Raw genomic sequence first — 15,955 nt, 5'->3', positions numbered from 1 at the left:
AAATGACAAATATCGCCCGATATATCGGCCATGGCAATATATCGGTTGACCACTAATCCTAACTCGAAGCGAGTAATGCTTTATAATGTGGAGACTGGCCAATTATTTCAAATATATTCTAGCAGAGTATTCATTGTATTATTAACTTCTGAATTATTTATCACTACTTCCATTATTTATCTCTATAACTAAAAAATAATGTTCTGATGTCATTTTATTATGAGCTAGTATTACATAATTATCTTTGGGACACAAAAGGAGATATTTGATAAATATCCTATTGGGTAAGTTTAATACAGTAGCAAAAAAGGTCTGTTGTCTTTTAACAAAGAGCACACACAGAAGTCACTTTCAAACGAAGCATCTTTCTATTGTTCAACAGTGAATTCATGTGAGGAACTTGTTGTGAAATCTTTTGAGCTCATGCAGAGTTCTTAGATTCCTATTGAGATGACAGGATTTTACACAAAAAAAAGCAATGTGTCCGCACTTTGAATATAATTGGAAATCCAATGCTTTTAGGGCTGCAACGACAATTTTTGTCAGTAATGAAAACAATTGACAGCAATTTCTTTTCATTTAATTGCATCTGCCCATCTGCTGGTCATGTCAGTTTAGAGAAGTGAATAACATATTTCTATGGACATAACACATATGACCCATAGAAGTGGACACAGAGAGAGCTGCTGCTGGGAAAGTGCATGACCCAAGTTGTCCTGTACATAAGAATTCTTTATAGTATACTTGACATATGTGACCCTGGACCAGAAAACCAGTCTTAAGTGTCAATACATTTGTATACATCATCTGAAAACTGAATAAATAAGCTTTCCATTGCTGTATGGTTAGTTAGGATCAGAAAATATTTTGACAAGATACAACTATTTGCAAATCTGGAATCTGAGGGTGCAAAAATAATTCAAAAAAGTCAATAAATCAAAATATTGAGAAAATGGCCTCTAAAGTTGTCCAAATTAAGTTCAAACAAATTACGTACCAAAAATTACGTTTTTATATATTTATGATAGGAAATTAACAAAATATCTTAATGGAACATGATCTTTGCTTAATATCCTACAGATTTTTTGCATTAAAGAAAAAGCGATTATTTTGACTCATACAATGTTTTTTTGGCTATTGCAAAAAATATACCCCAGCGACTTAAGACTGATTTTGTGCTCCAGGGTCACATACATGTGTGCTATTTAAAGCATTTGAGATGTGTTTTCATCAGTGCATAACTTACATTTCACAATTGTATCCTTATCTGTAAATGTTAAAAAGTCATGCTATTATTTCCATTTTGCATAAAGGCTAGTCCTAAAAGCTAGCAAATCTCTGTAAACTTCACAGACTTCACTGAATAAACCTCTGTATATGTGTTTCAAGCAGACAGAGCACCCAATACAACCAAGAATATATATATATATATATATATATATATATATATATATATATATATATATATATATATATATATTTAAAAATATACAGAAATGGTCCAAAAACATATATTTATGTAACTATATAACTATATTTTCACCAATATATATATATATATATATATATATATATATATATATATATATATATATATATATATATATATATATATATTGTGTGTATATATATATATTGAGCCATTTATTTTGATAATATAATATAAAAATCTAAATATCTTTATAGATTTCGCCCTATGTACTGTATTTCAATCCAAAAAAAAAGTAAAAGAAAAACTTCATTTCTTGTATATAAAGTGAACACTTAAGTAAAATCCAGCAAGGAAAATGTTTTACAATTTTCAAAAAAATAAAAATATAAAAATGCAATATAAAAATTTGAATATACAAATTAAACGCTATTAACATAACATTATTTTGGGCACAAAGATATGTAACACTTTATTTTACGGTGTCTATCTTACACAGGTTACATGTACTTACTATTATATTAAATGCAAAAAATACAGGAGCGCAATAATTCTGATTTAATACATTTTGTTAAAGACATTAAATGTAGGTTTAAAAATGTTATTTGTTTTTCAGGTCTAGCCTTATAAAAACCAGAAATAAAAGTGTCACTTTATTTGCACATAATGTAAAGCACAGCCTACATAGATGCATTCACTAGATTTGTTTTTAGAGCCTTCAAGTTGCACATTGTCTGGAAGACAGCGTTGGGCAGGATGTGGAATTGCATTTTTAATAATGGGTTAAAATGATTTTTTATTACATATTAATAATTAGTGATATTATCTGGATATTTAGAACCACTTGCAGCCCTAATTGCTTCGTTCTCCCGCTCATTCTTTGTCACGTGATCTGTTTTGAGTAGGTCCCTGTTGGTGACCAGCCTGAAGATATCGAGACTCAAGTCCAGGAGATGATTCTGTCCTACATCTCCAACCCCAACTCCCTCATCCTGTGCGTCTCGCCTGCGAACTCTGACCTCGCCACATCAGATGCCCTTAAACTGGCACGAGAGGTGGACCCAGATGGTGAGGACATGCAGGGAACATCCAGATGTGGTTATTACACACTGAGCAGCTCTGTGGGAAGGGAGTGTATTCACTGTCTGTGTGCGCTCAGGTCGCAGGACGCTGCTGGTGGTGAGTAAGCTGGATCTGATGGATGCGGGGACAGATGCTCTGGAGGTGCTGCTGGGCCGGATCATACCCGTCAGACTGGGCATCATCGGTGTGGTTAACAGGTCAGCCACCATATTACCTCTTAACCCTATCTGGACTTTAAATACAATTTAAGATTCAAAATTCAATCTCTGAAGCAACAGACTGATATCTTAGTTGTTATTCAATGAAATCTTCCCTTGTAGAGGGCCCTATGATTGAAAACACGGACAAAACCTTGGAATCCAGTCATAAAAATGGAATTTACTTTGTAACACAGAATGTCATAGAAGTTTGGACGAATTAATAAAAAGTCGGTCATTACACTTCAATCAAATTGCGATATGGGCTAGTAAATGTAAATATTAAGCAGCATTTAAATATGAATCGTTCATGTTCTGCATGTCTCTGTGTGTGTGAATGGTGTAATAAAGCATGCGGAATGCTTCTCACTAAATGAGGACAAAAATACATGAACAACAGCTCCAGAACTTCTATCATCATATCATATACATGCACAAATATAAAGGTATTCACAGCAACCCGTCAAAATAAAAGTTTGGTTTAACTTGAAGACTATTTTTTAGTAGAACATAAGTTAAACTAATACTATTGCATCTTTAGTTTATTACGTAATAATTGCACAATTCTTGTACTAGTGTATTTCTTCTACTAACTTTGTTTGCCAAACAAAAATATTTAGTTAAATATTTAGGTTTTTTTTAGCCAGCAATTTTGAGTTTTCAGCATATTTTCATATCAATTATCTTTTGTCATTAAATTATAATTTTAATGCTGTAAAAGCGCATATGGAGAACTCCACACATCATAACTGTGAATTAAATATATAAATATATAAAAATATTAAATGTATAAAAATAAGAAATTTGAGTTGTAGTATTTTTTAGTCCACTGTATTTAGATTAATTTATGCTGTTTAATATGATTTTAATGTGTAAATAAATGTAACATAAGGTGTATAGAAAATTCAGATACAGAAACACTACTGTTCAAAAGTATTTACTGCAATGATATATATTCATGTAGTATTTAATATTTATTTTTCTGTTGCTTAAAATGTACTTTTCTACCCCCCAAAAAAATCCTAATTAACTTGACTGTACTGTGTTTTGGTGGTTTCTGTGCAAAAATCATAGACGCCTCTAGCACTTCTATTAGCATGGGTGGGCATTTCACCTCAGAAATACACCAATTTGGACCTGCAGCAACGTATTTCATATTTCGCAAAAGTGCAGTCTGTTTTTTCTCACAAGGCCGAGTAGATCATTAAAGAACTTAATTGCATATGAAGTCCTAGAGACAGAGCAGCAGAAACAGCCTGTTTAAGCTTAAGGGTCAGCGAGAGGGCGGAAAATGACCATCACAACATGCACATGAAACCTTGAATAACATTTTAGGTGCACCTAAGGGGAAAAAATAAAGTGCTAGAGAAGTGCAGCAAACAGCCCTTTAGACTGCATTAGAAACATAATCAACCATGTGAAAAAGCATTGCAACATTTCAACAGTGTAATTTTCTTGCAATTCGAGTTCCTCTATCACAACCCCAAAGCAGCAGTGACTGTTATCCTCTCCTGCACTGTCTATTCATGCTCTAGCACCCAAGGGCATCATGTCTTCCCACTATCAGCTACCAGAGAGCCGAGTTTGAGATAAATCATTGGTTTATTCAGCTTTGGCTTTAGCATGTCCTTCAGGGCCTGTACGAATACAGGAGGCAATTTAGTTGGGGAGAAGAACGGCAGTGACACTTTTCATTTCTCGACTCTCGTTAAGTTAATCAGACGTAGCTGTGGGCCGTCGTCTCTTCACTGTTATCCTACGCTGTCTTGGAGGAGTCAAACAGGAAAGCACTTGAAGATTTCCTAAGAGAGTGTTTATGGAAAGCAAGCACTGGCGACAAATAAAAGAAGTGTTCGGTTCAATATATTGGTCAGTCATTTTAGTTTTATCTGTAGTGTTTGCTAAGGGAAGCATCAGTTCCTCATTCTTGAGGTCAGAGGTTCAAACTAATACCTGATCTTAAATATTAAACTTAAGCATGCATCTAGTTTGTGCATGACTTACTGGTGGATAAAACACGCAAATATTGGTGTAGAAACCCTGCAATAAGCAAATACACCAAACGCACTGAAACACCCTAGCAACCACCTAGCAAAGCCCTAGCAACCATTCGCAACATGTTTTCTTTAGAAAATGTAAAAATGAATGTTTCATTCCTAGTTAGCATGTGAGGATTTGTTAACCGAAGCAAAGGTAGAAACTTGTGTTTTCCAGTAGTGGGCAGTATACTAACAATTTTCAGTAGCACTATCCAATACGAATGCACTGCAGATTAAATGATAAATTCTAAAGGAAAGAAAACTTCTCTAAAATGACCTGTTTTCAATCCCTCCAACCACCTTTCAAATAGACAGCCTTTAAAACGTTGAGGTCAAGAAGGTTTTTTTTAAAATGAATTTAATACTTTTATAATAATAATAATAGTAATAATTAATTACATTTAGAAAGCGGTTTTCTGGAAGCTCAAAGCGCTTTACATGAAAGGGGAGGAATCTCCTCAACCACCACCAGTTATTATTCAGCAAGGATGCTTTCAAATTTATATTAAAGATATTCAAAATGGTATAAAATGTAAATTTAAATTTGAAATTTTGCTTAGAACTTTCTATTCGTCAAAAAGGGCAATCACAGTTTGCATAAAAATATGAAGCAGCACAACTGTTTTCAACATTGATAATAATCAGAAATGTATCTTGAGCAGCAAATCAGTGTATTAGAATGATTTCTGAAGCATCATGTGACACTGGAGACTGGAGGAATGATGCTTTACCATCACAGGAATGAATTACATTTAAAATATATTAAGATAGAAAACAGTTCTTTTAAATTATAGTAATTTTTCACAGTGTTACTGTTTTTACTGTAAACTGAATTAAATATATGCAGCCCTGAGACTTTTCAAAAACTGTACAAACTCAAGCTAGTGTCCTTGCTGCTCAGTCAACAATTTCACTGTCACTGTGAATTCATTTATTTATTATCATTTCTCGAAAGATTCCTTTGAAAGTTTCATGATTCCTGTAAGGAAGAGACCAAGGCTGCATAACATCATGTTTAATGATCTAGAACAAATTCAAATGAGCTTTAGAGATAACCTAGTAAATAGATACAGTTTTATGTTTGTGCCCTACCACTGAATCACACACAGAGGATTATGGGATATTATAAGAAGCAATGGATACTCCCTAAAACCTACATGATTAAAGCATCTTATCAGACAAGATGTTGAGCAAACAGTGAATCTGGGATGCACTGTGGTGAATTTTTCAGGCTTCGATCCACTTTTCACTTTCCAGTCCTATAATAATAATTAATTTTTTTACTTTACCAGGAGCCAACATGACTTGAACACCCAAAAGAGTGTCGCAGACTCCTGCAAAGACGAGCAGGTGTTCCTGCAGCGCTATTACCCGTCATTAGCCTCCCGCTGCGGCTCGCGCTACCTGGCTCGCACCCTGAGCCGACTGCTCATGCATCACATCAGAGACTGTCTCCCAGAGCTCAAGACGCGAGTCACGGTGCTCACGGTGCAGTACCAGTCCCGACTCAACAGCTATGGCCAGCCAGTGGAAGACCAGAGCGCCACCTTGCTGCAGATCGTCACTAAGTTTGCCACCGACTACTGCAACACCATCGAAGGCACTGCCAGACACATCCAGACCTCTGAATTGTGAGTTCCTGCACCACCATGCTTTAGGATTTTTTTTTTCTGCAAAACAAGTTGTTTTTCTTGTTGCCCCTAAAGGTCTTTCTTCATTAAAGCCATCGTTCTCCCAAAAATGAAAATCCTATTATAATTTATCCAGCCTTCACTTCACTATAGTTATATACTATACTATATTCTACGCAAACAGCATCACAAACTCAAATGGTCATAACTACAGCTCTCAAGCTGACCTGAGAGGGATCATGTGACGAATGAAACATCAAATAAAGCAAAAACTAGTGAAGCAGTCCTCAGATGCCACGTTCGTTGCAGCAGCATCTCGGACATCTGAAAGAACAGCTTTTTCTTTACTCGGGAAACACTAAAACATTAAAGGTAAATGTTTTTTTTTTTTTTTTTTTGAGGAGCAGAGAAGTCAAGCATCTGCTGTCTAGTGATAACCAATATAGCACTTCATTTTCTGTAACATATTTTTAAGCTCCAATTTAGACCTTTTTTAAGACATACGAGGTAGGGCAATGTCTGTAGTACCATATTTAACTGTAAAATTACTGTTAAAAGCATAATTTACAGTTCAGATAAGAATTTTCACAAAAACAAAAAGTTGTGATAAACTTTACATTTCAGCCTTTTAACCATTGAAAAAAATGTATGAGTCAGAAGTATTAATTATTATGTTAATAAAAAAATTATTATCAATAAATTATAATCAATCAATTAAATAACATACATTTAGGGGTGTAAATCGGATGGTTCATCACGATACGATACGATACAATATCGATTCTCATTACCAGCGATACAATATTTGCAGATACCTCAAAAAATTCTACAATACGATTCCGATCCGATTCGATACAGGAGTATATCGATGGAAATATAGATATTTTCATATTATATATCTATTTTAAACATATATATTTTAAACATATTTATATATATTTATACAGATAACCAAATTACAAGCAATAGCAGAAAATAAATACAATACAACAAATACACAAGTTCAATAAACAGTGCTTTTCAGGTTTTTCAGCTCAGTCTAATCTAAATTTTAAGGTACGCTACAGAAATGTAACGTAAAATAACTGCACAGTCTTCACTGTTAAAATTAAATATGGATTAATAATTTTGAATGTTACAACGGTTATTTAGTCAGGAGCATTGAGCACTTGTATTTTTCTTTGACAGTATTAGATTTATTATTACTTTGCTTTCACTTTAAGAACAAAGCACAGATTTAATATACTGATACACATGCCTTTTCTTTCTGAACTGTTTATGTTAAGACATGCCTAACCGACTGTGTTTACTAGGATATTCACCAAAACGTGCATTTTGATGTCTGTATTTCTTCATCCATGCACAAAAAAAGCAAAAGAGAGCTCAATTTAGTAGTGCCTAAAACTTCTCACACAGTGCTCAACTGTTCCGCAAACAATCCCGAGCATCATTTATTCTCACATTGTGCCTTCAGGCAGTCCTTATACAGAGTCCTGAAACATGAGTTTGAGCGAGAATGCACGCGTTGGCGGTAATGCATAGACAAACATTATGTGAAAATGTGGACAGTGCCAAATAAGGTGACTTTTTATATTACAGATATCGATATTTTCTGTGTGACATTGATGCATCGTAACGTCAGACATCGTATCGATGTATCGATCCATATCGATGAATCGTTACACCCATACATACATTAGCAGTGTGCGATATTGACAAAAAAATTATATCTCGATAATTTTCTGCATAAATACGTAGAAACAGCGCATCCTTGTGGAGCGGCTGACACAGAAGAGTTTAGGCAGTTTGAGTGATGTGAAGAGACAGAGGAGACTGTTGACAAATCAGTTGTTGAATAAAGTCATTATTTTTGTTTTATTCGTGTACAAAAAGTATTCTCGTTGCTTCATAACGTTACGGTTGAAACACTGATGGCAGATTCTGACGATGTCTTTCATACTTTTCTGGACCTTGAGTGTATTTTACTTGCAGTCAATGGGACAGTCACAAACCTCCCAGATTTCATCCAAAATATCTTAAATTGTGTTCTGAAGACAAACAAAGCTTTTATGGGTTTGGAACAACATGGGGTAGATTAATGACAAAATTTTCATTTTGGGGTGGAGTACCCCTTTAAATTCATTTTTATCGAGTTTAAGGGCATAAAAAGTCTTAATAGTAGTTAAAAGTCTTTATTACCATTTTATGAGGACATTCACCTCAGAATGAAAATTAAAAAATTTTACTCACCCTCCACCAAACAGTTGATGGTAGCCATTGATTTGATTTTTTTTCAATAGAATGGAAGTCAATGGCTGCCGTCAACTGTTTGGTTACCAGCATTCTTCAAAATATCTTTCTTTTGTGTTCAGCAAAAGAAAAAGTCATACAGGTTTGGAACAAGTGGAGGATGGCTGAATTTACATATTTGGGTGAACTGTCCCTTTAAACTTGGGAACTGAAAAACAGGAATCCCATTCAAAAGTTTAGTAAAACCAGTCAATTAGGCTTGAGCTTGTGATCTGAGAAAGCTCTTGCCATTTATGAGCGCAATGATCATCAGACAGTCAAAGAACTCCTCATGACTTTTATTTGTGGAGCCACTCACTAAAGATTGCCTTCTTACACCATACTATTTGAGTTTGACATATTGTCATTACCGAGGCTACATTCCTGCTAAATCTTTTTTCTGTGACTTCGGCAGCGTCTCAGTCTGTCATTTTCACACCGAAACAGATACCAAGCACACCATGTTTACTCTGTCTGCTTGACTAAACCTGACAGGCAGATAATCCGGGAGTCTGTCCATCTCCTTATTTACACCCTGTTCACTGTTGGATGAAATGCTGTTCATCTCTCATATCTGGCTCAGTCCACACCAGCTATTGATTAATTAAGTGCCTCGTATTGACATTTTCTGGCTGGACGGTTGGGTCCGACTCCAGGCCTGTGTGCCAACGTGCCTGTGAATCCCAAACGAGTTGCATGATTTTAAATTTTTTATGGATTGTGTGTGAATTTGTTCATTGCAGGTGTGGAGGAGCTCGTATCTGTTATATATTCCATGAGACATTTGGAAGAACCCTGCAGTCTATTGACCCACTTGGAGGACTCAATGAGCTAGACGTTCTCACAGCTATTCGAAACGCTACGGTATGATATTTAAATGTTTATGCATGCATATAAATGACTTAATGGTACAGTGCATATTATTCAGGCCAGCATCCTGATGAGTTTTGAAAATAAATAAATAATAATAATTCAAATTCAAATAGATGCTGAATTTAACAAATTTCCAGGCCTCCAAAAATGTAAATTTTTTTAAATAAAATCTTGTCATTGAAAATGGACGGGAATATCTGAGGTGTATAAATACACTACTGTTCAATATTTGGTATTGGTAAGATGTTTTTAATGTTTTTGAGTGAAGGCTTTTATGATCACTTATTTGATCAAAAATACAGTAAAAACTGTAATATTGTAAAATATTATAGCAATTTGAACATATTGTAAAATGTAATTTATTTCTGTGAGGCAAAGCTGATTTTTCAGAATCATTACTCCAGGCCTAAGTGTCACATGATCCTTCAGAAATCATTCTGATATGCTGATTTGATGCTTTCTAATCGATTTTTCTGATCATTATTATTAATGTTGAAAACAGCTTTGCAGCTTAAAGGGATAGTTCACCCAAACAAGAATATTCTGTCATTAATTACTCACCCTCATGTCATTCCAAACCTGTAAGACCTTCGTTCATCTTCAGATCATAAATTAAGATATTTTTGATGAATACCGAGAGCTTTGTTTTACCGATGTCCTTGCTGCACTATGTCTGGGAACATTTGAGTTGCATTGCTGTCTAAGGAGGATCGGAGAGCTCTCGGATTTCATCAAAAAATATCTTAATTTGTGTTCTGAAGGTAAACAAATCTGTTACTGGTTTTGGAACGACATAAGTGTGAGTAATTAATGACAGAATTTTCATTTTGGGGTGAACTATGCCTTTAAGATTTTTTTTTCGTGAAAACTGTTAATACACTACAGAAAAAAAAATGATGCATTAAATTGATCAAAAGTTATAGTAAAGACATTTAAATTGTTACAAAGGATTTAGATTTAAAAATAAACGCTGTTCATTGTGCTTTTAATTTATCAACAAACCCTGCAAAAATGTCACAAAAATGTTAGCATTTTCAACATTGATAACAATAATTGAATACCAATAATAACTGATGATAACTGAGTAGAAAATCAGCTTATTAGAATGATTTCTTAAGGATCATGTGACACTGAAGACAGAGCAATGATGCTGTAAACTTTACATCACATAAATAAATGACAGTTAAAATGTATTAAAATAGAAAACCGTTTTTATAATTTTATTCATAATTTACAATTTTTCTGTTTTTACTGTATTTTTTTATTAAATAAGTGCATCAAATGACACATGCTTAAGTCTTAATAATTAATTATTCCAAACTTTTGACTAGTAGTGTGTATATCTCTTTCTTTCAAGTCTGAAATATTTCTCCTGGTAGAAGTGATTTTCTGTGTGTGCAATCACTATTACATTATGATTATCAGGAATAGCTGTGAAGCCCTGGAAGATAATTGGTCAGAATTTGTGCACACACTCTAACACTTATATAACAGAAGCAGACTAGACGTGGGCTGAGTGTATTTGGTTGTTGTGATGGATGTAGGGTCCTCGGCCGGCGCTGTTTGTTCCTGAGGTCAGTTTTGAGCTGCTGGTGAAGAAACAGATCAAGAGACTGGAGGAGCCCAGCCTGCGCTGTGTGGAGCTCGTACACGAGGAACTTCAGAGAATCATCCAGCACTGCTCTGCCTACAGCACACAGGTGCTTCACTGACTATTAATATTTGATGCACAGCATCCACGCTTATATAACGTGTAGTTAGATGTTAAAGGAATAGTTCACTCAAAAAAATATATATATATCTCAGTCCATCCAATATGTTGATGATTTGCAGAAATGTAGCATTACATCACATGTTCACTAGTGGATGCTCTGCGGTGAATGGGTGCCGTCAGAATGAGAGTCCAAACAGCTGATAAAAAACACCACAATAATCCACTGCAGTCCATCAGTAAAGTCTTGTGAAGCCAAAAGCTGCGTTTTTAAGAAACAAATCCATCATTAAGGCATTTTAACTTTTAAATCATCGCTTCTGCCCATAATACGAGTCCAGAATACATAATAACACTCCCTTCAGTGAAAAAGTCCTTTGCTTGTGGTCCTCTCACATCGAAATCCAAGTACATGTTTGTTTAGAACCGTGTTGAACTGTTTTGGCTTGTAAACAGTGCTTGTTCTTTGCATATTTCTCACCTGATTCAAATGAAATTAGTTTTTATGGGAGAAAGCATTATTATGGACAGAGCAATTTTATGTTAATAGTAACAATGGTTTGAAGTAAAAAAAAAACTATTTAAAGATATCTGTTATTAAAAATGTTCAAAAATCATGTTCTTTTTTATTTTATTTTTTATGTAATTAATATCAATCAAACTGCGATTGGGTTGTTTTGAATAAATAATAATAACAACAACAACAACAACAAAAAAACAGCTAACTAACACAATAAAACACAATAAAAGCAGGATAACACAATAATAACATGATTTATGAAAATTAATAAAAACGGAGTTATCTGTTTTTGCAAAAATAGAAAAAAAAATGTGTGCATTTGTTTCTCACAAACTACACGAGACAGGACTGGTGTGGATTACTTGTGGATTATTGTGATGTTTTTATCAGATGTTTGGACTCTCATTCTGACGGCACCCATTCCCTGCAGAGCATCCATTGGTGAGCAAGTGATGCAATGCTACATTACTTCAAATCTATTCTGATGAGGAAAACTCCTCTACATCTTGGATGGTCTGATGATGAGTACTTTTCAAGCTAATTTATTTTCTGGGTGAACCATTCCTTTAATGTGGTTGTGCCGACCATTTTTGAGTAGTGCATTGTGTGACTCAGTTCTCTGCATAGTCCATCAAACTCTGTTATTACAAACAAGCAAGACAAACTCTGTTTCCCATTTCTACAAAATGAAATGTGAACACACACACACAGAGAGACTCAGAACAGCCTGCATTAGGATTCTGCTCCTCAATCTGCTCTTATCTTCTCTGTCCTGCTGCCTTCACTGTGTACATTTGTTTTACATTAAACATTTTTTCAGTTTCCTTTATTATATACATAAATTTAATGTCAGAATGTGTGCTGGAGGGAAAGCTGAGAACAGTTTTGATGCAGAAATGTGTTCTGTGGATATTATGCTTCCACACAGGAAGTGTAAAAATGTTGTGAATAATTGAAAGCTGACCTATGGTATGCATGTGTTTATGTCCGAAGGAGCTCTTGCGGTTTCCCAAACTGCATGACTCGATTGTGGAGGTGGTTACCAGCTTACTCAGGAAACGCCTGCCCATAACCAATGAGATGGTAGGAGCACATGCCTGTAGCTTACACGTACACTTGCCTGGAGACTGTGTGTTACAGTCATTTAATCAGGATTCTTAGACAGCATGCAATCTTTTATAAAACAGTAGAAACATCAAAATGATAAAAGACCAAAATGTATAAATAATAAATTATTACATTTATTAATTATAATCTGAAATGAGAGGACAAAGACTTCACTCTTTATGTTCATATGTATGAATAGTAATGCTTCAGTTTAGGGACTAGTTTTCACTATAAACAAGTTGCTTATTAGCATGCGTATTACTAGCATATTAGCTGTTTGTTAGTACTTAATAAAGCACATATTCTACATCTCTAATCTCTACCCCATATCTAAACTTAACAACTACCTTACTATTAATAAGCCGTAATTAGGAGTTTATTGAGGCAAAAGTCATAGTTAATAGTGAGAACTGGACCTTAAAATAAATTGTGACCATATGAGGTTATTAGCATCATGGTTAGTATTGGATTATATACTGTAATTGTATATGCTCATGTCCCATATTTTTAATTTTTACAATCTTCATAAAATCATAACAAAATAAATGTGCATTTTTCATACAAAACATTATATTGTTGTAAGGTCTAAATTCACATGGTGAGTTAAAGTCAAGGTGAAACCAGTAGTCATGTGGATTCCTCTTGAAATAACTGGATTTCACCCAAAAATCGTGTGACCATGTCATAATTGTATAATGTTAATATTGGCCATTTATCAGCTATCAGTGGTAACATTATATTTTTTTTTTCAGTCTAGATATGTAATTGTGTGCATGCTTATTTCCCCTATTGTTACATATCATTTAGCTTTGCCATCATCAAACACTAAGTCTAACAGCACCATTAATTGTAATCTTTATCAAATTATAATAAGATCCATGTCTATTTTAAGATACTGCCATTTTGCCATTACTGCCAAAATTCCATAGGCAAAAAGTCCATTGCCTATTGTCAGTAGTATAGTGATTTCTTTATGTAATTATGTAATATCAGCCATTCATTGCATATTCGTGTTAACATGAAAAAATGATCATCGGGCATACTGATATCAGGCAGAATTTGAATTCTGCAAACACACACACAATATATACAAATCCTGAGCGTATGACACGTTCAGAGCACAGTTTTGGCTAATTCTTGGAAAATGTTTCGTCATGTTAACTCTTCTGTTTGCATCTTCTCAGGTTCATAATCTAGTTGCAATCGAGTTGGCCTACATAAACACCAAACATCCTGATTTCACAGACGCTGCCCAAGTGTCTGCATCTGTCAACAGCCAGCAGGTATTGAACCTCTCTCTCTGTCTCTCCGTATTTCTCTCTCTCTCTCCAAATCCAAACAGGATTAGCTTTTGTTTGATCTTCTCTTTCACAGGCGGAGGCTGGGGATGCAGGTAAGCGATGGAAGAATGAGAAGATGCCTTCAGAGGACAAAGGTCCCGTGCCAGGATTTGGGAGTCCCACTAAAGCCATCAACCTGCTGGACACGGTACTATCAGAAGCCAACAATACTTGCACTTTCAGAGAAAAGCGTGAAAGACTAACAACTACTGAAAATGTTTGTGTAGGCCGTGCCAGTATCCCGCAAGCTGAGCACTCGAGAGCAGAGGGACTGTGAGGTCATCCAGCGGCTCATCAAGTGCTACTTCCTGATCGTGCGCAAGGGCATCCAGGACAGGTCAGTTTCAGAGTGCCACATAACTGGATGAGCAGGAGTCACTTCGCATCCGATGGTCTTTTCTGCTTTCTGTAGTGTGCCAAAGACGGTGATGCACTTCCTGGTGAATTTTGTGAAGGAGCATTTGCAGAGTGAGCTGGTGGGTCAGCTCTACAAACAGCCTCTGCTGCAGGAGCTGCTCATCGAGTCTCAAGAAACTGCTCAGCAGCGCACAGAGGTCGCACAGATGCTGGAGGTACGTCTGTGTGTGTTTGAAGGACATTTAAACCTTTGATCTGGAAGAAATTCATACAAAATAAATTATTGGTTTTAGAATAGGAATCAGGCTGTGCAAATAGGCCAATACTATCAAAATACACATAATTCATTTATTTCTTTCTATTTGTTTATTTATTTAATAGTTATGAATTATGAGTTTCTTTCAAAAATAGTATATTTTTTTCTCTCTTATTCCCCAAACACTTTTGGGACTAAATTTTGTTGGTAAACATGAATATGCATGCCTATTGAGAAACCACTGCTGCATGAAAAGGAGTAAAAAAAATAAGTCATTAATATGTATACGTCTTGTTTTAATACACTCCAGATTAATATCAATGTTGTTTTGGTAAACAATTAATATGTAGACTTAAAAACAAATTTCTACTGATTTTGATCAACCATTTCATTTAATACTGGTCATTCTCATGTTTTTATAAATGTCATACAATGATAAATTTAAATAAACACACTTTTGCTGTAGTTGATGTATAATTTGTAATTTGAAAGATTTTTCTAAGGTGCCCTTGTTACATGTTACATGTACTTACTATTATAATAACAATAAATTATACATAAATACATGCAAGTTACCTTAAACCAACCCCTAATCATAACACTTACCATAGAGTAAGTACGTGTAGTTTATAAGTTTAATGGCTTCTGAAATCAAATGCATATTTTGAAAGCATTACTACTACAGTACTTGTGGTTTTCTATATTTAGCAGCAGTGTTTCAGTTCGCATGCTGAGAGTCTGCTGTGCTGTGTGCATTACACTGGTCTTAGAAATAAGTTAAGCCAGTTATTTTTATTCTTTTTTTAAATGGCGTATACTAGTACTGGTGTTTATTTGTGTATAGTATTAGAGATGGAAACTAAGTTGAGTTAAAAGCAGTGTTTCTCAGCTGATGGTGAGTGAACAGGCAAAAAAACTGCTCTTTCTTAATTCTGCTCTTTCTGGTTTCTCCTTTAGGCTCTCAAGAAAGCCAGTAACATTATCTCAGAGATCCGGGAGACTCATCTTTGGTAGCTCAACGTTCTCTTGAACATTCTGTCCAGGAAAGTGTTTACATGTTTGTGCATGCTGTATGTGTGTGAGTGTATGACATACAGCTCAAATACATCATCTGAAGAAGAAA

General features: G+C 34.9%; 1 protein-coding gene across 4 annotated transcripts in view; it reads left to right on the top strand.

Moving 5' to 3' along the window:
• The window catches only part of LOC132097428 (dynamin-1-like protein), a 23,677-nt gene extending 7,722 nt beyond the window's left edge, over window positions 1-15,955 (top strand). For all 4 annotated transcript variants that reach the window (XM_059503134.1, XM_059503135.1, XM_059503136.1 and 1 more), the window contains 11 exons: window positions 2,335-2,497; window positions 2,589-2,709; window positions 6,041-6,379; window positions 9,412-9,532; window positions 11,086-11,241; window positions 12,766-12,855; window positions 14,064-14,162; window positions 14,254-14,367; window positions 14,447-14,556; window positions 14,632-14,791; window positions 15,790-15,955. In XM_059503134.1, coding sequence (XP_059359117.1) covers window positions 2,335-2,497; window positions 2,589-2,709; window positions 6,041-6,379; window positions 9,412-9,532; window positions 11,086-11,241; window positions 12,766-12,855; window positions 14,064-14,162; window positions 14,254-14,367; window positions 14,447-14,556; window positions 14,632-14,791; window positions 15,790-15,846 — 1,530 coding nt within the window. In that variant the 3' untranslated portion in view covers window positions 15,847-15,955. The remainder of the gene's footprint in view (window positions 1-2,334; window positions 2,498-2,588; window positions 2,710-6,040; window positions 6,380-9,411; window positions 9,533-11,085; window positions 11,242-12,765; window positions 12,856-14,063; window positions 14,163-14,253; window positions 14,368-14,446; window positions 14,557-14,631; window positions 14,792-15,789) is intronic.

The sequence above is a fragment of the Carassius carassius genome, chromosome 21 (assembly GCF_963082965.1).
Source record: "Carassius carassius chromosome 21, fCarCar2.1, whole genome shotgun sequence".
In the NCBI taxonomy this organism is placed as follows: Eukaryota; Metazoa; Chordata; class Actinopteri; order Cypriniformes; family Cyprinidae; genus Carassius; species Carassius carassius.
Note: the sequence above shows the minus strand (reverse complement) of the source record. Positions and strands in the feature narration are given on the sequence as shown.